At 40.6% G+C, this 19,725-nt stretch overlaps 2 protein-coding genes across 2 annotated transcripts; one reads left to right on the forward strand and one right to left on the reverse strand.

The window, feature by feature from the left end:
* Positions 1-4,062: 4,062 nt before the first annotated feature.
* LOC129747610 (zinc carboxypeptidase A 1-like) lies at positions 4,063-5,465 on the forward strand. The gene has a single exon (XM_055741901.1). It carries the CDS (start codon positions 4,078-4,080, stop codon positions 5,347-5,349), a length of 1,272 nt encoding a protein of 423 aa, XP_055597876.1. The 5' UTR covers positions 4,063-4,077; the 3' UTR covers positions 5,350-5,465.
* A 9,231-nt stretch (positions 5,466-14,696) lies between these two features.
* On the reverse strand, positions 14,697-15,395 carry LOC129742085 (uncharacterized). Its single transcript, XM_055733930.1, has one exon. The coding sequence runs from the start codon at positions 15,393-15,395 to the stop codon at positions 14,697-14,699; it is 699 nt and encodes a 232-aa protein (XP_055589905.1).
* Between the last annotated feature and the right edge of the window lie 4,330 nt (positions 15,396-19,725).

A 19,725-nucleotide genomic window follows, 5' to 3' on the forward strand; every position in this document is an offset into this window, starting at 1 on the left:
TGAACCCCGGTTGTGATTTTTGTGTTGTACCGATGACCACTCCAAGACGATCCGGATAGAAGCCATAAGAACAAGGACGAGCCGCCAACAAGCCTATCACCACCAAGCGCCCCAGCTAGCCCAGCACAGCCATCGATGTTGGATTCGATTGATCAACGGAAGCTTGCACCTACAGTGAGCCCTCGATTTGTCCGGTAAGCCGTGGTCGGATCCCACAGGGGTGCGAAATAAGAATAGCACCACTTGAGTTCTTCAACAAAAACAAGATTATTTTTAAAAATTTACTGTGTAAAAGTCAATAATAATGCTTCTACGTATTATTTGAATAGATAACTGAATTTTAAAGAGTTTTCCAGAATTCCAAAGGTTTTCAAAGGGTTTAAAAGCGGATTTTAAGAGATGCTCCTCTAGCGTTAAGGAATTTGATATTTGAGCTGTAATTCTTTACCAAACTTTTTACTTTCTTCATTAAAATGACGTTAAATGATGAAACAAACATTCGGGAATAATTTTGAATCTGAAAAATACAGGTTGGAAATCAAAAACTTTGATTTTGTTCAGTAAACCAAACTTTTTCCAGTTTCAAGTCGTAGATGGCAGCACTATCTTGCAGTTAAAACCAAATTTAGTCTCAATATTGATTTTCCAGGATTATTTAGGCCCATATTCATCATTTTGAGGTATTTTTTCATCACAGTTTTGTGGAAGTTCACGCTGCAGAAAGCATTTCCGGATTTGAAAACGAATCACCAGCACAAAAATGTACAACCGCTAAAATTCCTGCTCATCTCAACTTCCGATTCAAATGCAGATTATACCAATAATACTGCTAACCGTCTGGTCCATCAAGCTCCATCGCAAAGTAAAACTTTATTCTGATAATCGGTCCAAAAAATTCACTTTTAGTGACATTAATGCAATTCTATTTTTTTTTGGATTTAGTGATCTTAGAATTTCCAAAGCGTTCACACGGTACATGTATTTATTTCTTGACCAAAATCATCCAGCACTCCTTAATTAATCCTGGATAATCGAAAATGGGCATGAATTGGTTAAATGGCAAGATAGTACTACCATCTATGACTTAAAGCTAGAGAAACAGTGTTTGACTGTTAAAAAACATTAGTATTTTTTGAATTCCAACCTTTTTGGATTCAAACTCAGCCTCAAATCTATGTTTCATCATTTTGCATCATATTTATGAATGTTAATGAAGAAATCAAGCAGTTTGATAAAGTTTTATAGCTCAAATATCAAATTCCTTAACGCTAGAGGAGCATCTCTTAAAACCCCCTTTTAATACCTTTGAAAACCTCTAGAAATCTCCTAAAAAGCAGTTATCCATTCAAATAATTCGTAGAAGCATTATTATTCACTTTTACACAGTAAATTTTTAAAAATAATCTTGTTTTTGTTGAAAAAACTCAAGTGGTGCTATTCTTATTTCGCACCCCTTTTCACATTTTTGGTCCTCAACGCCAATTGCTACGTCCAAAAAAGGTAAACTTATGCTTGATTTATCCGTAAGGCAATTCAGAACAAACTGTGGAAGAAAATTTTCGTAATTTTCAATCATTCATATTTTAACAAGCAAAACACATAGTGGTGCTATTCTTATTTCGCTTACTGTATTTAGCCATTCATCTGTCAATCGTTATGAAACACCGACTTAATTGCAGCTTCAACAGATCATCAGCCTACTCAAGTACTAAACATTATTTTTTTCAATTTCTTCTCGTTGTTTTTCTCTAGAACATTCAGGCGAGACTTGCCAACGAATATTTTTTGGAAGAAAACCTTCCAGGTGCGTGCTAAAGAGTTCGTTTTGCTGTTTATTACGAAATTCTTCAAAATTTCTCCCAGCTCCCCGGTCAAATAATTTGCGCACAATTTGACCACCACATTTTGTTTATTTCACCGGTGGGCAACTTTTATATCGTGTAGAAGTAAAGTCAGGCCTGTTTATTAGTCAGTTAGAAGAACCAGGCAGAAAAATGGACCTTTTTTATCACTTCCTCTATTGAAATTTTCGAATTGCGCTTGATAAAACCTCCCAAATTCCTTAACTTAACGGAATCAATCATCTTTACTTTTATTCAATTCTTGCTCACTATCAGAACCTCTATGATTTTTTAAATGATTTATCATGTGAACATTGGTCCAATAGTTGATTTCCAGCTGTTTTAAGGTCTCCTACTGAGACTTTCCTAGATTTTCATTGATTCTGCCGAGAAACATTTTGTCAATAAGCTTCTGTATTAGACGTGATCTCAAACATTTTTGGTTGCTGTGTTTTAAAAATTATTTTGGGAGATTTTGGGTTCCTGAATTAAAACCATTCAGATTTCATTTAGAACTTTTAAACTTGTCTTTTTATAACTGATAAACTTATAAATCTACATGAACACACACATCAGAGGAAAGTATTCATTTATCTTCCTTAGATAGTTTAGTTTCAAAAATACAACGCTTTTAAAAATTAAATGATATCTATTTTTGGCATAATTTAAAAAAGTCTTTAAGTATTTGATATTGAAGATTTTAACTCATTCAAAAACTTTGCTCAAGACTGCCAAATATTTTGACTAATGCCTTGAGAAACATCGAGGATTGAATTTTGTTCATCAAATTTCGTCAAAATTTTCGTTTTTTGCTGACTTGGAATAAAAATGACAAAACGGAAACTTTTATTCCTTTTTTTCTGAGAAGTCAATATTACTCGCGGTCTTCGGGTAACTTGATTATTGAATATAAACCTTAATTTTAAGTATTTTTGTCATGTTCTATACTTTTGCCAAACAGCGCTCAAATTTATTAAATGAATTATCATCCTATTTTCAACATTGATATTAAAAAAAAGTGCTAATTTTGCGTGAATTTTGCTGCCTTGTGTTATAGATTTAAATTTTCAATCTGATTTGTCCGTTCGGCACATGTGCACACTCACATGGCGGTCGAACCATCCATAATTAACTGTATCGAAAAATGTAGTGCCTTCTCTATTGGGTACTACTTCTTCAATACAGTTAATTGATGCGGGACAAAGAATTTAGCATGTGGTCAAGCTTCTATTTCAAATGCTCTTCGCTCTTTTCACCACCTTAGAATTTTCTTCTGATCTTCTATCCGTCTTTCATTTCAACTCTTTAACCCTCACCGATAAAGCCGCAAATTCATTTCATAAAAAATTCACGGTGATTTCTCCTCTTAAAATTATTTTATAATTGTATTTAATTTTTAGAGTATAGTTGTGCTCAGTTTAACAGGTAGCGCAAATCCAAAATCGATATCAATACCTACCTCATATGCAAGTACTGATGAGTACTGACTCATTAAATTGACCACCCTAATAGTTTCTTCAAAATTAGTTCATCACTTTCTATTGGAAATCAATGTAGTTGGACAGAAAAGCATTTTTTTTAACTCCATGATTTCCATCAAATTATAGTCCTAAAATAATAGTAGTAATATTTTTTTAAAACTTTTCAAAACACATTCATTGTTTCAATGAGAGCTTCTAATCTATCATAAATCACATCAATCAAAATACTTTCAATACAACTTCAACCAAAATGAGTAGTTGTCTTTGCTGTTTAACACTCATTTTTCAAGGACGCTTTGATTTTAAGGTCGCATTCCGAACTTCACAAGAATCCCAATCAAAATTTTTAGGAAACATCTGACACATCACAACATCACAACATTTGGATGACTCCAAAATGGTATATTTATGAAACTCGGTCCAGTAGTTTTGATTTAAGCTAGTGGTGCAACTATTCGTACAGTCAAGCCATTTCAACGCTGATTACCGGTGGCTAAAGTTAGGATTATTTCAAGTGGGAAGGCTCGTGCGTAGCAAGTAGGAGAAGATGTGTTTTCCATCAACCCCAACGAACCACTTCACTTTAGAAATGGATTTTTTACATTCGAATCACCCAGGTAGGAACTCGGAATTTTCGATACTGATAAGAGAGCTACTTATTTTTCTAGTCAATTGGCATAATAACTGCAATACCTATAAAAAGCCTCCCCAGGTAGCGATTCAGTTGTCAGTTTCGGTACAACGTTTCAATCAACATGAAACTAGTCAGTGTAGTTTGTGTGGCCTTGTTGTTGTTCGCTGGATCGATCCAGGGGGAAGAACAGGCACGATATGACAACTATCGATTGTATCGGGTGCAGGCCAAAACCTTGGGCCAGTTGAATTTGTTGAACCAGCTGGATGGATCAAGTGACAGTTTGATCTTCCTGAAATCGGCAAGGACTGTAGGCGATAATTCGCTGGTAATTGTCGCTCCTCACAAATTCGCTGATTTCACCGCCGCCTTGGAACGAGATGGAATCATTGCAGAAGTTGTTCAGAACAACGTTCAAGAATCGATCGATCACGAGAGCAAGCGAATGGCAAGACGTGCGAAAGGAGACTTCAACTGGACCGAATACCATGAGCTGGACGAAATTCACGCATGGTTGGACACACTTGCAGCTGAACATAAGGAAGTTGAAACCATTGAAGGAGGTCGTTCGTATGAAAATCGACTCATCAAGGGTGTGAAGGTTTCGTACAAATCAGGCAATCCAGGAATTTTCATTGAAGGAGGAATTCACGCTCGAGAATGGATTTCTCCAGCTACTGTTACCTATATTCTGAATCAGTTGCTAACTAGCCAGGAGCCGGCAGTGAGGAAGATCGCTGAAAGTTATGATTGGTACATCTTCCCAAATGCAAATCCTGATGGCTACGTGTACACTCACAAAAAAGATCGATTTTGGCGAAAGACACGAACTCCATACGGAGGAGCTTGCTTTGGAGCTGATCCGAATCGTAACTGGGACTTTCACTGGGCTGAACAAGGGACCAGCGATCGTTGCGCATCGGAAACTTACGGAGGTCCTCAGGCTTTCTCAGAAGTTGAAACCAAGAGCCTTTCTGAGTACATTACCAGTCTAAAGGGTAAAATCCAAGCCTATATAGGATTCCATTCGTTCTCCCAGCTGCTCCTGTTCCCATACGGACATACCGGTGAGCACGTCAGCAATCACGATGATTTGAATGCTATCGCCAAGGCTACGATCGACTCGCTGGCCAAGCGTTACGGAACCCGGTACGTGTACGGAAATGTGTACGATGCTATCTATCCAGCCAGCGGAAGCAGCGTTGATTGGGCTTACGGAACTTTGGATGTGAAGATTGCCTACACCTACGAACTGCGACCGGACGGATCATCCGCATATGGATTCGAGCTTCCAGCTAACCAGATCGTTCCAACCGGAGAGGAGACGCTGGATTCTTTGGTTACACTCATCGAGGAATCTGCTAGCAGGGGCTACTTCAAGGAATCCCAGTAAGACGTATTATGATGCTAGGTCATTTGACTAGGGATGAATCATCCCAAAGGATGAAAATTCCGTTAAAAAAACAAAAATCTAGTTTGAGAAATATAATCCTCATGATTTGTTGAATATTAGTTTTTGTAGTTTATGGATGACAAATACATCCACAAATCAGACTCTACTCCAATATTGAACTTGCTTGGAAGGGGAATTATCGGTATAAGGTTCTATGCCGGTCCGGCATTAACAAGCTTTCTAAAAACTAGCATGTCATCACAGCACAACCGCATTGCATATGTCTGAAAGAAACCAAATAAAACTTATCCTATACCCTATCACAAGACAAAGCGGGATGGAAACAATCAGCCAGCAAGGATATTGTCGAATGATGTAGCGAGCGCTGTGTGTGAATGCAAACCGGCATCAGAAAAAAAACATTCTTCTTTGTTTCCAAAAACAACCACCAGCCAAGCTCTGCGTGTGTATGTAAACCGGCTGACAATAGAAAACAGTTTCTAGTTTCCTGTTCCCACCCTATTCCCCAAGATCCCCAAGAATCCCAGAACATGTTTTTTTTTCTAAACTTGAATGTAGTGGTCATGCATCATTATGCTTGGGCAATGTGGTGGAAAGAGAGGTGATGAGAAAGAAACGTTGCAAAAGTAGAAGTAAAGTTTTTTCTTCGTAAACATAGTTACCATGACAGAAGTGACGTCACTACCGACCATTTTCGCGACGCATTTTGCCTAGGATAAATGAAACTTCCTGACAACGACGCGTCGCGACGCAGGGTTTGTTTATGATTAGTTTTCTTTTTCCTCTCCGATGTGCAATAGTGTGCCACCTTAGTAAAATTTTACCTCATTTATGCTTGGGAGCTCGTGTTCTTATGCCAATAGTGCTTTTCCAATCATGTCATCTTTGGTACAGCATACTTCAGCGCATTTTTGTCAAAGGGATTTGCTAAATGAGCATTTGATTTTTTAAACCTCTTCTATGGATGTAGCAAAAGATCGAAGAAATACGAGACCCAACAAGCTAAATTTAAAGGAGGAGAAGATTTAACTAAATATTTGTGAGTAGGAATGAAAAACTTTTAAATTTCTAATTGAATAATAGGTGAGACTTTTTTTTAGGTCGAAAACATTCCATTAAAAACAATGGAAGATTCGGAGTGTTCAGTAATCCATCTAACACAGATTTTACCTGGAAATGGTCAATCCGAGGTTGTTCTGCCTTTGAGTGGTTGCAGATTGGATGTAAATATTCGGCCATGTACAGCAAAGTACGTAGCGGAATGCATTAGAAAGGTAAGTGTGACGCATTGTAACTATTTTGAGCAAAGGGTGTGTCACAACAAATTTTACTTACTTTACTTAATGATCCCGCGCCTTTCTTCCGGTGCATAGGGCTGTGGTAAAAGACCTCCACTGTTGACGATCCGGAGCCAGCGTCTTCACCTGGTCCCAGTCAAGATTCTCGTCGACAGTTCGGATTTCAGCGGCTAGGCTTCGCCGCCACGAGTTTTTGGGTCTGCCTCTTCTTCAATGACCTTCTGGATTCCAATCTAGCGCCTCCCTGCAAATTTTGTTTTCATCTTTCCGCAGCGTGTGCCCAATCCATCTCCACTTAAGTTCCCGAATCTCGATTTCTAACGCCCTTTGATGACACCGGCGATGAGTTCCTTATTCGAGATCCAGTTGCCAGGCCACCAAGCGCGGATGATATTCCGCAGGCAGCGGTTTACAAATACTTGCAGTTTTCGCGTCGTCACCGTATATGTGCACCAAGTTTTGCACCCGTACAGCAATACGGATTTGACGTTTGAGTTGAAAATTCGGATTTTTGTTCGTAGAGAGATCAGGCGTGACCGCCAGATGTTTCGGAGACTCGCAAACGCAAATCGGGTCTTTCTGATCCGGGTTTCGATGTCTTTCCTGGTACCACCATCAGGCGTTATCTGGCTACCAAGATACTGGAAGCACTCCACTTTCTCAACTTGTTGCCCAGCTACCATGAAACTGGAGGGATTTGCTGTGTTGATCTCCATCGACTTGGCCTTTCCGACATTGACTTTGAGACCTGCTGCCTTGGAACTTTCGGTGAGGTCGTCGAGTTTGCTCTGCATATCCGGTTGTGTTTGAGCGAGCAAAACAATATCGTCAGCCAGGTCGAGGTCGTTCAGTTGCTCCATTGTTGAAGGATTCCACGGCAATCCTCGGTTCGGTGCACAGTCGATCGATCCAGTCAGAATCTCATTCATTACGATGAGAAAAAGTAGCGGTGATAAGATACATCCTTGTCTCACTCCAGCAGTTCCCGGGATTGGATCGGACAAGACACCATCGTGCAAGCCCTGCACGAAAATGCCTCTTATTGTGCTTTGATGAGATTGTAACCACTTGTTCCAAATTCAACTTGTTGGCTTCGCCACAATTATTTTCAAATTGGTTTTCAAAACCCAATCTAGCTAGACTCGCGATTTATTTTCCTATCACCAACAACCACCCTAAAACAATCTACGACTATTACAAGGCATGGTGTTAGTAAACTTCTTTCATGAGTGCCGGTTGTACCTTATTTGACATCTGCACTTTTCAGTTCTACGAGCTCTCGGTAACCGGGTTGAACTTCCCTATTTAAGCCACCTGTCGGTCGCTAGCTGAAGCTGCTCATGGAGAAAGTTGCTGCATGGGTTGAACAGTAACGTCAGAATTCGGGAATTTTCTCTCTGTTCTCTTCTCACGATTAAAATTAGCTCTGGAAGAAACAGTTCTGACAATCTTAGTTCTTTCCGTTTGCAGCCTTTGGCGAAGAAAGTGCCCGAGTAGTGTCGGTTAAGAAGGTCTGAAAAGTGATCATGTGTTTGGTGGAAGAGTTGATTAATTTCTCGGTTATATTTTAGATTTAAAATCGGTTACTAAAGTACAGTTACAAACTAGTTCGTCTACAGTTATACAAAACACAAAAATAGTACGGTGTGTAGATATTACCCTAAAAATGTGTAAAATATTAAATTATTAAAACATGTTCTACACTTATAGTGGACGACAAATAATCTATATCACAGAATCGTTAAAATAAGTGAACACAAAAGCAAAATAGAAAAAGGTAAATTTAAAACAATCTTTGGTTAAAATGTTAAAACTTATGCGTATATTGTTGAAAACTTGCAAGTATTGATATTTGGGGCAGGTCCAATTAGGGCCTTTTTCGTTCTAAGTGCCAGTCTCCTAGACTGGATATCTTCCAACAGAACCGTAGAAACCTGGTCCTGCTAATCGAGCCGACGTAGTCTTCGCCATTTCCGGTGCTGTCAAAAGGCACGTGTTTGACAACCACTACAACAATCATCTCTGCAACGGAAACCCAAGCCAACTTTGAACCGCCAACAGAAATCACAGCCGTCATTTCGATTTCTGTTCTGGTTCAATTCGGAAATCCGTCAATATTCCGAAAGTGCCAGCACTAAAAGGTTGACCTTAATCCCACCGCATGCTAGGCTGGTAGTCCCCGAAGCCTGAAGAAGCCCTCAATAAGTCGACAGAAAATGAACAATACGCATGTACAAAGGTGACGTCACAAACATGAATATATGTAACTGTAAATTTGTAATACAGGCCTAATGTTTAAAACTAAGAATCAGTCGTAAAGCATCACCTTAAATTTGAAATTATAGCCCTGGGTCTTGGATTTTTCCACCAATTTTAGAGCGTTCTAGTTAAAATCGAAAGGAATTCACCCAAACTTCCTCGCGGTACGCTCTTGCGTAAAGATCGAAGGTTGTTGGATATTTTGCTTTGTATTTCCTCTTAGTTACCGGAGGTTGAACACCTCTGAAAATCATTTGTATTGTACCACGTGAGATCCCGTGCGACAACCTATGGACCGATAGTGGAAACAGTTAGCGACAGATTTTGTTTTCCTATCCCTCGGTTCCCTGCGCATCGAGAACTCATTCAACCGTCAAGTTCTTTCAGATAAGCGATAAGTGGTAGCATAGATTCCCGCCCAACCTACTTTCCCTTATCCCGAGTGCTAGCGGGTAGCAAGATGGATTAGTTTCTCTGGGACCCCTCGTTGCCTTAGAGCCGCCCAGATGTTTTCATGGTTCAGTCGGTCGAATGCTTTTTTCGAAATCAACGAAAACCAGCAAAAGAGAGTCCTGGAATTCGTTGATTTGTTCCAGTATGATTCGTAGCTTTGTAATGTGGTCCAAACATGATCGTCCGGATGGGAATCCAGCTTGTTGCCGTCAGAGTGTAGCGTCAATTTTCTCCTGGATCCTGTTCAGGATCACTTTGCAGTGTACTTTGAGGGTTGTACAGATCAACGTTATGCCACGCCAATTACCGCACTCTGTCAGGTCTCCTTTCTTCGGGACCTTTACAAGGATACCCTGCATCCAGTCGGCCGGGAATGTTGCAGTATCCCAGATGTCAGCGAAAAGACGGTGCAACATTTGTGCTGACAAGGCAGGGTCGGCTTTCAGCATTTCAGCAGGGGTGCAATCGATCCCAGGTGCTTTGTTGGATTTCATGTTTTTGATTGCCGCTTCTATTTCAGCCAGCGAGGGCGCTTCCGAGTTGATGCCATTTATGCGACTTACTGCTGGCGCTTCGAGCTGCGGGTTCTGTTGGCCATCGCTATTCGTGACTCGGAAGAGTTGTTCGAAGTGCTCAGTCCATCGTTTGAGCTGATCTGTTCGATCGGTCAATAACTGACCTGCTCGGTCTTTCAGCGGCATTCTTGCATTAGTTCTTGCACCACTGAGGCGGCGAATAATGTCATAAAGTAATCGGATATCTCCATTGGTGGCGGCTCTTTCTTCCTCTTCGGCTAGGGAGTTTTTTCAGGCTCTCTTGTCTCGTCTACAAGCTCGTTTGACTGCCTTTTCCAGCTCCGCATATAGTAGGCGATCGGCTGCTTTGGCTGACCCGGTACATGCCAGCTCAATTCCGACTTTCGCCTTTCTCCGATCATCGACCATCCTCCAAGTTTCATCCCATCCATTAATTTCTTCTTCCACAAACTGTACCGAGAGTACCATGGCTCGTCGTGATGAAGGCATTCTTGATTCCACACCTTCGACCATTTCCTTCGACTGTTCCGTCTGTTGTCAATTCCGAGGCTCGGGATTCTAGCTGTTCAACTTATGAGCTTTTCACCTCTGGATTCTCCAACCGGCGGATGTCATATCGACACCCGACTTTCTCCTCGCGCCATTGGACACGCGCAACTCTTAGTCGTATCTCGCCAAGGACGAGGTGATGGTCAGATGCAATATCTGCGCTTCGTTTGTTGCGGACTTCAAGAAGGCTCCTTCTCCATTTTCGGCTGATGCAAATGTGGTCAATTTGATGTTTTGTTCGGACATCTCGAGATACCCAAGTGACTTTATGTGCTGGTCGATGGGGGAAGAGCGATCCACCGATCACCATGTTGTTGTTGCCACAAAATTCTACAAACAGCTCTCCGTTTTCGCTTATCAGTCCTAGGCCATGGCGCCTCATGATGCGCTCAAGGTCCTGATTGTCGGAGCCAGTCTTTGCATTGAAGTCGCCTAAATGGATTTGAATGTCACCCTTCGAAATTTTCTCTACTACGCTGTTCAGTTGACTGTAAAACTGCTCTTACTGCTGCAAATCGGCAACGTCAGTTGGCGCATAACACTGGACAATTGTAAGGTTTCTAACCCGTGTTCTAAATCTGGCTACGATTATTCTTCCGTTTATCGGTTCCCGTCTAATGAGGGCCGCGTAGGCCTGCGGGCTTAACAGAAAACCAACTCCTCGTTCCCGAGTAGCATGTTCTCCTCGTATGCCAGAGTAAAGCAGGACTTGCCCGGACTGTGTCTTGTGTTCTCCAGTGTTAGGCCAACGGACTTCGCTCAGTCCCAGAATTTCAAGCTTGAGGCGGCTAGCTTCTCTAGCAAGTTGAGCCAGCTTGCCTTGTTGGGCAAGGGTTAAAACGATCCAAGTTCCAATTCATGTCCGTGTTTTCATGCTAAAGGTCGTCGCCAAAGTTCCAGGTCGGTCATTTCTTTCGGATTCCGTAAACAATTTTATGGATCGGAAGCAGTAGGTTGTTAGCCTAAAGTCCCTATCCCGCGATGGAGCTGCCATCTTGGACTTAGCTGACGGGAGCCGTATTTCATAGATTCAGCCGCTCGCTGCGAGACAGACGCCACTTGAGCCGCCCCTGACCTGGAGAACAGACGCTCGGTTGTTAATGCACGCCGCCCCTGACCTGGGAAACAGACGCATGCGGCCACCTTCTCAGTCTGCATGCGACCAAAGCATCCACCAGGGTTGGGTACCAGATCTCCGCTTAGGTTACTCGCATCCCAGCCGGTACCACGGGGAGGTAGAGATAGGAGTTATGAATAAGAGGTGATATGACCACTATGGGGTCTCGTGTTGCACATTATCCACCATCTACCAGCCGTCACATCAAATTGCATCACAGAAAACGCTGTAGAAATTTAATTACAGCTTTACAGCTTTCGCTTATAATCAGATAAGAGTGTATAGATCACGTTGGCCATGCTTCACTGTCAATTTTTCGTAAATTTGGAAAACTGTCGTCGAACGAAAAAGAGCCTCGTGAATTAATCCTGCGCACTCATTTCGAGAATCCAGAGTTGTCACATCGGGATATCGGTAAGATGCTGGGAATCGTCCTATCCACGGTCAGGGAAGTACTAAAACGATACTTCGAGAACCTAACCATCGACCGGAAGGTTATATCGCCAACATGCTGAATTTGTCAAGTTCCTTCGTCCAGCGGACCAAGCAGCGGGAGGGTCTGTGTACATACAAGGTTCAGAAGGCTCCTAACCGCGACGAAAGGCAAAATATGGTATGGGAAACGCGAGCCCGGAAGCTGTACACCGGAATGCTGACGAAGCCGCATATACCATATGCCAAAGACGAAACCTACGTCAAAGCGGACTTTCGTCAGCTGCCGGGCCTGTTGTTCTTCACCGCAGAGGACAAATTAGGCGTTCCGGAGGAGTTTCGCAAGCAGAAACTATTCAATTTTTCCAAAAAGTACATGGTGTGGCTAGCGTTCTGCTCTTGCAGGAAGCGAAGCGCCCTCTTCGTGACGACCGGCACGAGCAGGTTTACCTTAAGGAGTGCCTACAAAAGCGCTTACTACCACTATTGAAGCAGCACGAGGGCTCGACCATCTTCTGGCCGGACTCGCTTCGTGCCACTATTCAAAGGACGTGTGGGAGTGGTACGAAGCCAACGGAGTCACCTTCGTGCCAAAGGAAGTGAACCCGCCCAACGCGCCGGATTTTCGCCCAATAGAGAAATATTGGGCGATTATGAAGCAGGCCTTCCGGAAGAACCAGTCAGTTGTCAAATCGGAGGCGGACTTCAAAAGAAAATGGATCTCTGTTAAAAAAAAAACTACAACCTGACTTTGCCCATTACCTTATGGATGGGGTAAAGAGGAAAATGCGAGCATACCGGCTTGAGTTCGAAGTATGACTAAAAAGAAAATGCCCAAGTTGTTTAATAGTTTTTATACTACTGTCTAAAATTTTTAAAAGGATCGGTCTACAGGGCGAATTTCTACAGCGTTTTTTCCGTGATGCAATTTGATGTGACACACCCTTTATTGTGAACGAGTTTTAGCAGATTCAAAAGAAGATTTTAAGCATAGAGACCACTAAGCGACATTGCATTGTTTTGGTTGCAGTGGTGGGTCGAGGACCTCCCGAGTTCTAGGAACTCGAAACATATCTCGGTTCTCTTGAGAAACTAGGGGACTCTGTGTATCGTTTTATGAATTTATGAATATTGCGTTTAAAATTAGTCCAGCTAAAGGGTGATACAGTCAAAATTTGGTCAATATCAACTTGATGTATTTCTTTCAATTTTGCATTTAAAAAAGCCGCTTAGACGACAAAGAGAGCTGCCGGTAGTTTCAAGCGCCACCCTTACCTCTCTCTCCGAGATGCCGCAATAAGCTGGGTGTATCGTATACAACCGTGCGTCGAGCCAAAAAACGAGCCGGACTATCGACCTACAAGAAGGTAGTGCCTGCAAATCGCGATGACAAACAAAATACGACAGCCAAAGCGCGATCCCGGAGGCTGTACACGACGATGCTGACGAAGTTTGACTGCGTGGTAATGGACGACGAAACCTACGTCAAAGCCGACTACAAGCAGCTTCCGGGACAGGAGTTTTATACGGCAAAAGGAAGGGGAAAGGTAGCAGATATTTTCAAGCACATGAAACTGTCAAAGTTCACGAAGAAATATCTGGTTTGGCAAGCCATCTGTACCTGTGGCTTGAAAAACAGCATTTTCATAGCTTCCGGGACTGTCAACCAAGAAATTTACGTGAAAGAGTGTTTGAATAAACGTCTGCTGCCTTTCCTGAAGAAACACGGTTGTTCCGTACTGGTTTGGCCGGATTTGGCATCTTGCCATTACGGTAAAAAGGCCATGGAATGGTACGCCGCCAACAACGTGCAGGTGGTTTCCATGGACAAGAACCCTCCCAACACGCCAGAGCTTCGCCCAATTGAGAAATACTGGGCTGTTGTCAAGCGGAACCTTATGAAGACCAAAAAACTGCTAAGGACGAGCAGCAGTTCAAGGCAAACTGGCTTTCTGCGGCGAAGAAGGTGGACAAGGTGGCTGTACTAAATCTGATGGCAGGGGTTAAGCGTAAGGCCCGGCAATTCGGATTTGGAAAACCGGAAGCCTAACTGAATATTTTTCCTGAATTTAATACTGATTAAACTTGAAAAAGAAATTTAAATTGATTTTTTAAATAAACGATTTCACCGATGATTGGCAATATGGCAAAGGCCAATAAGCTTTTAGCTGAATAAAAAAAAAGTTAACGTAACGCTTCATAGAATATAAAGCAAAATAACAAAGGTAGTCGAGTCCCCGGGTTCTCGGGCTTGTGATACAACTCAGTTGCCTCCTGAGCCAATGTCTGTGAGTTGAAGCCCAAGAGTTAACATCGAACACAGTTGTACCGGACAAATTTTTCAATGCATCGTTGATATAAAGTTGCGAATGATACAAAGCGATCAAAACGATTTTAATCGAAACAAAAAAAGTCCCCGGAAAATCGAAACCTTGCTTGTATGTAATTTTCTTTTTGAGTCCTGAGAGAATTTATAACAGAAATCGCTTCCCACAAACAAATGTTTATAATAATAATGTCTTTCTGTGGAAATCTGGTTTCCAATAAAATACCTTCTTCATACGTTTGGACTAGGATTTCGAACTATAGAGTTGCTCATATATTTTTATTTTATTATGTTATGTAGACTTTATTTTACTTGTTTTCTGCATTTTTTACGTATCATTCAATCTTCAAAAATAATCAATTGTGAGAAAAAATTTCAGCGTTCAATTTAGTTGAGTCAACAAATGGCTTAACAGCTTGGTCGTGATAATTTACTGCCTTGATCAAATGCTCAAAAAGCAATTTTGCCTTTTCTTGCGGGTTGAGTTGATCGGTATTTTCTGAAATCCAGTGCCGTGGAATGCCTTCGATCAAACCTTGACGTTCAAGTTGCAGAGAAGGGAAGGAGTTGACCCAAAGCTGATTATCGGCAGTCGATTCGAAAAATCCCTGCACTGGAAACTTATAGGCGAATTCATTTTTAGGGAAAACTTCCGGGTGTTCGTAAGCATCTGGACTCATGGTTGGAAAAATCTGCCAATTTATGATTTCGGCCAAACTTCTCACCAAAGGGTTCTCACTCGTGAGAAGCTCTTCTGCAAAGTATACCAATACGGCCGGAGTAATCCATCCGGTGCGATCGATTCCACCTTCTAGAGCTAAATCAAGTTTTGAAGAACTGAAGGACACCTTTATACCTGGGATGACATTTCCGTTTGACAACGTAAAATGTATAATTTCTGCTTCATCATATTGATCGGCTAGCGAATAAAGTTTATTGTAGATCGTGTTGAGGCTATGTTCGTCTATTTCTTCCGAATAAGCTTCCTGCACATCATGTATGACAAACGATTGGACTAAGCCAAATCCTAGTAGTAGAATTAGAACGCGCTCCATGATGTATTGTTACGATAGCTGTTGGAACTTAAATATTGATGCCCAAACAGCGAGCTTAAATAGCAATTTTTTTTAAAGAAATAGGTCAAATTAATGCATTTCCACGAAGTGGCTATCTCAATATTTTTAAAGTCTTAGCAAATAATTAAGTTTTGGTCGTATCCGGACGCTCAATAATTTTATTTTTATAGTAACACATAAAGCGTCCGAGCAGTGAACTGATGTTGGCAACATTGTTTTGCTTTGAGTGATTGAACGTGCTTTTCGACTATCATTTGCATTAAATTTAGGGTATTCTTTTGGGTTTGAAAGTTTTACTTGGTATGGTTCTTCACGAAAGTCAAAGCTGAACATATAGTTAAACGAGTCAATATCAAAACATTTGAAAAAACTGACATACAAATAAAAGCGTTCAAGATGGGTTCAATTTAATTCCGAATAAACTTAAAATTGACCTTTATGCAGTTATGCATACGCAATTCTACCGAGCTGATTATTAACAATAGGTTTTAATCAACACTTAGACCAGCCCCACCAATATGGTTGCTAAACCTCGAATCGAGTACATTCAGCAACATATATGTCAACCCATCATTGCACCAACAGTCACTAACTTGATTCGAAAAATAGCATTCGAGCAGTAGGTTTTTTTTTTAAATATGTCTTTATTTGTATCAATTCATCATTACATTTATATTACATTATTACATTAAATTAGGTGTTCAGCTTAATAATGAACTGTTCAGAGCCCTATAGTTAACTAGATAATAAAAAAATATTTATAAGATTTAAACTTGCTGAGCGCAATCAAGTATTTTTATGTAGGAGAACATCCTGTAATGGCAAAAATATTTTAAACTTAAAACTAAACACTATCCTAAAATAAAACTAATTATAAAGAGAACAAATCTCTGCGATGGAAGACTGCATCGATTTGCCTCTGAAGTTGGAGATGATTTTGTTGGCCATCTCTTCGATCGATTCAATGCCCGCAATCCGATGAAGATCTTCGGTGCTGTGCCAAGGTGGAAGCCGCAAAATCATTTTCAGAACCTTGTTCTGAATCCTCTGGATGGCATTTTTCCTCGTCGCGCTGCAGCTAGACCAAATCGGAACTGCATACATTATCGCTGGTCGAAACACCTGTTTGTAGATTAGCATCTTATTTCGCAGACACAACCTGGATTTCCTGTTGATGAGAGAATAAAGAGATTTAGTGTATTTATTACATTTTAATTGAATATCTTCAATGTGATTTTTAAAAGTAAGATTCTGATCAAGTGTGAGTCCCAAGTACTTCACATGATCAGACCATTCTAATGAAACCCCATTAAAAGTTATGGAATGATTTTCATTAGGTTTTAAAAATTTAGCCTTTGGCTTATGGGGAAATAAAATAAGTTGAGTTTTGGAAGCGTTAGGAGAAATTTTCCATATTTTCAAGTAATTCAAAAAGGAATTTAAATTTTGTTGCAATCTACTGCGTACCACCCGTAAATTTCGACCTTTGGCTGAAAGCAAAGTATCATCAGCAAATAATCTTCTACCTTTTCCTTCTGGTACATCAGGAAGATCAGAAGTAAAAATATTGTATAAAATCGGCCCAAGTATACTGCCCTGAGGGACACCAGCTCTAATGGGAGTCCTTTCAGAGCATGAATTTTGATAGCTTACTTGTAAGGTTCGGCTAGTCAAATAATTTTGAATAATTTTGGTGAGCTATACAGGAAAATCAAATCGAGCTAATTTAGCTTCTAAACCTTTGTGCCAAACATTGTCAAATGCTTTTTCAATATCTAGAAGAGCAACACCAGTTGAATAACCTTCAGATTTGCTAGCGATAATCATATTAGTTACACTCAAAAGTTGATGTGTAGTAGAATGTCCATGACGAAAACCAAATTGTTCATCAGGGAAAATAGAATTCTGATTAATGTGAATCATCATTCTGTTCAAAATAACTCTCTCAAATAGTTTACTTAAATATGGAAGAAAACTAATTGGTCGATAACTTGAAGGCTCTGAAGCACTTTTTTCAGGTTTCAAAATTGGAGTTACTTTGGCATTTTTCCATTTATTGGGAAAATAAGCCAAATGAAAACATTTACTGAAAATTTTAACTAAAAAATTTAAAGTGCTTTTAGGCAACTTTTTAATAAGAATATAGAAAATCCCATCTTCACCCGGGGCTTTCATATTTTTAAATTTTTTGAAAATCAATTTAAGTTCATCAATATTTGTCTCACAGGAACTTTCAAATACATTTTGCTTAGAAAAAATATCATCAAATTCAAGGGAAATTTGAGCATCAATTGGACTTACAATGTTTAAATTAAAATCATGAGCAGACTCAAATTGTTGGGCTAATTTTTGAGCTTTTTCTGCATTAGTTAAAAGAAGTTTATTCTGGGACTTTTTCAGAATTTTAGTTAATTTCCAAAATGGCTTTGAGTAGGGTTTTATGTCCTCAACTGCTTTAGCAAAATTTTCATTACGGATGAAATTTAATCGACGTTTGATCTCTTTTTGAAGGTCGCAATAAATAAATTTCAAATAAGGATCCCTAGTACGTTGATATTGGCGTCGACGAATGTTTTTCAGTCGTATTAAAAACTGAAGATAATCATCAATTAAAGGTTGATAAAATTTATGTTTAACTTTGGGTATTGAAGCGGCTTTAGCATTGACTATTGAAGTTGTCAAATTTTCTACAGCCAAATCAATATCTTCTATTGAATTCAGTGGAACGTTTACATCCAAATTACGTTCAATAAAATTACTATATCGCTCCCAGTCAGCTTTTTGAAAGTTAAAAGTTGATTTTAAAGGGTTTTCAATGGGACTTTGGGATAAAGAAAAAGTTACTGGAAGGTGGTCTGAATCGAGGTCCGCATGAGTAACTAATTGACTACAATGCTCGCCTAAATCCGTTAGAACCAAATCAATTGTGGAAGGATTTCTAATCGAAGAGAAACAAGTATGCCCATTAGGATAGTCGAAGACTTTGTCTATCTTGGCTCACTGGTGACCCCAGACAATGACACCAGCCGTGAGATCCGGCAGCGAATTATCAGCGGAAGTCGTACCTACTATGGACTCCACAAGCAACTGCGGTCGAGAAGACTTAGCTCTCGCACGAAGTGTAAGCTGTATATGACGCTCATTAGACCGGTTGTTCTCTACGGGTACGAGACATGGATATTGCTCGAGGAGGACCTGCGTACACTCGGAGTATTCGAGCGACGAGTGTTAAGAACCATCTTTGGCGGCATACAGGAGAACGGAATGTGGAGGCGAAGGATGAACCACGAGCTCGCGCGACTCTACGGCGAACCCAGTATCCAGAAGGTGGTGAAAGCTGGCCGGATACGCTGGGCGAGACATGTTGCGAGAATGCCGGACGACTGTCCTGCAAAACAGGTGTTCGCTACGAATCCAGGAGGAACAAGACGAGCGGGGGCGCAACGAGCGAGGTGGTTAGACCAAGTAGAGCGTGATCTGGCGAACGGGGGTTGTCCGAGGAATTGGAGAAAGGTTGCCATGGACCGAGTGAATTTTAGGAATTATGTTCGTCAAGTTATGTCGTGAGACGCTGTACTATGTAAATAAATGAATGAAAATAAAATAAGCATGGTTAGAAATTGTTGAAGTTTTTAGCGAAGGTACCTAGTTATGTGATGTTTACATGTAAAACTTTTTTGTGATGTTCTGTCAAGTGGTTTTTGAGATAGCGTCCAATGAAAAAGTTTCATTTTTGGGGACCACTCGCGCCATCTCTAATATATACTATGAACTACCCTTTTCCCCCTTTCGGGCAAGTGTTCAGTCGTTTTGGTTTACAGATTATCTCTAAACATCTCTGCGGTACGTTTCAGAGAATCTCTACCAAGAATCGGAAACCGAGCTCGTCGGTGTTTCTAGTTAGAGAAATCGCACGCCTGGCTGACTGCACCCAAAATTCAACCTATACTCCAATCATAAGTTCACAATATATTAACGCCATTGGCATAAGAAGAGAACGTCAGCGGCGATGATTCGATTTGAGACCACCTTTGGTATCCATTTTTATAAGCTGTTTGGAAAATATATATTTTCCAGCATAAGATGGCTGCATGCTTTCATCACAAGATCCATCGGATGAACTCCATTCCTCTCTCAACTGCAGGAAGATATCTTCCTTAATTTGAGAGAGGGATGGAGTTCATCCGATGGATCATGTTATGAAATGCCATGTTGATGTGGATTTGTAGAGAAACAGGTGATTTTCCGATTTTTTAATAGTATATTTAATGGTATATTAAAATATCCTATAAGGTTAAATAATGATCAA

The sequence above is a fragment of the Uranotaenia lowii genome, chromosome 2, assembly GCF_029784155.1.
Source record: "Uranotaenia lowii strain MFRU-FL chromosome 2, ASM2978415v1, whole genome shotgun sequence".
Lineage (NCBI taxonomy): Eukaryota > Metazoa > Arthropoda > Insecta > Diptera > Culicidae > Uranotaenia > Uranotaenia lowii.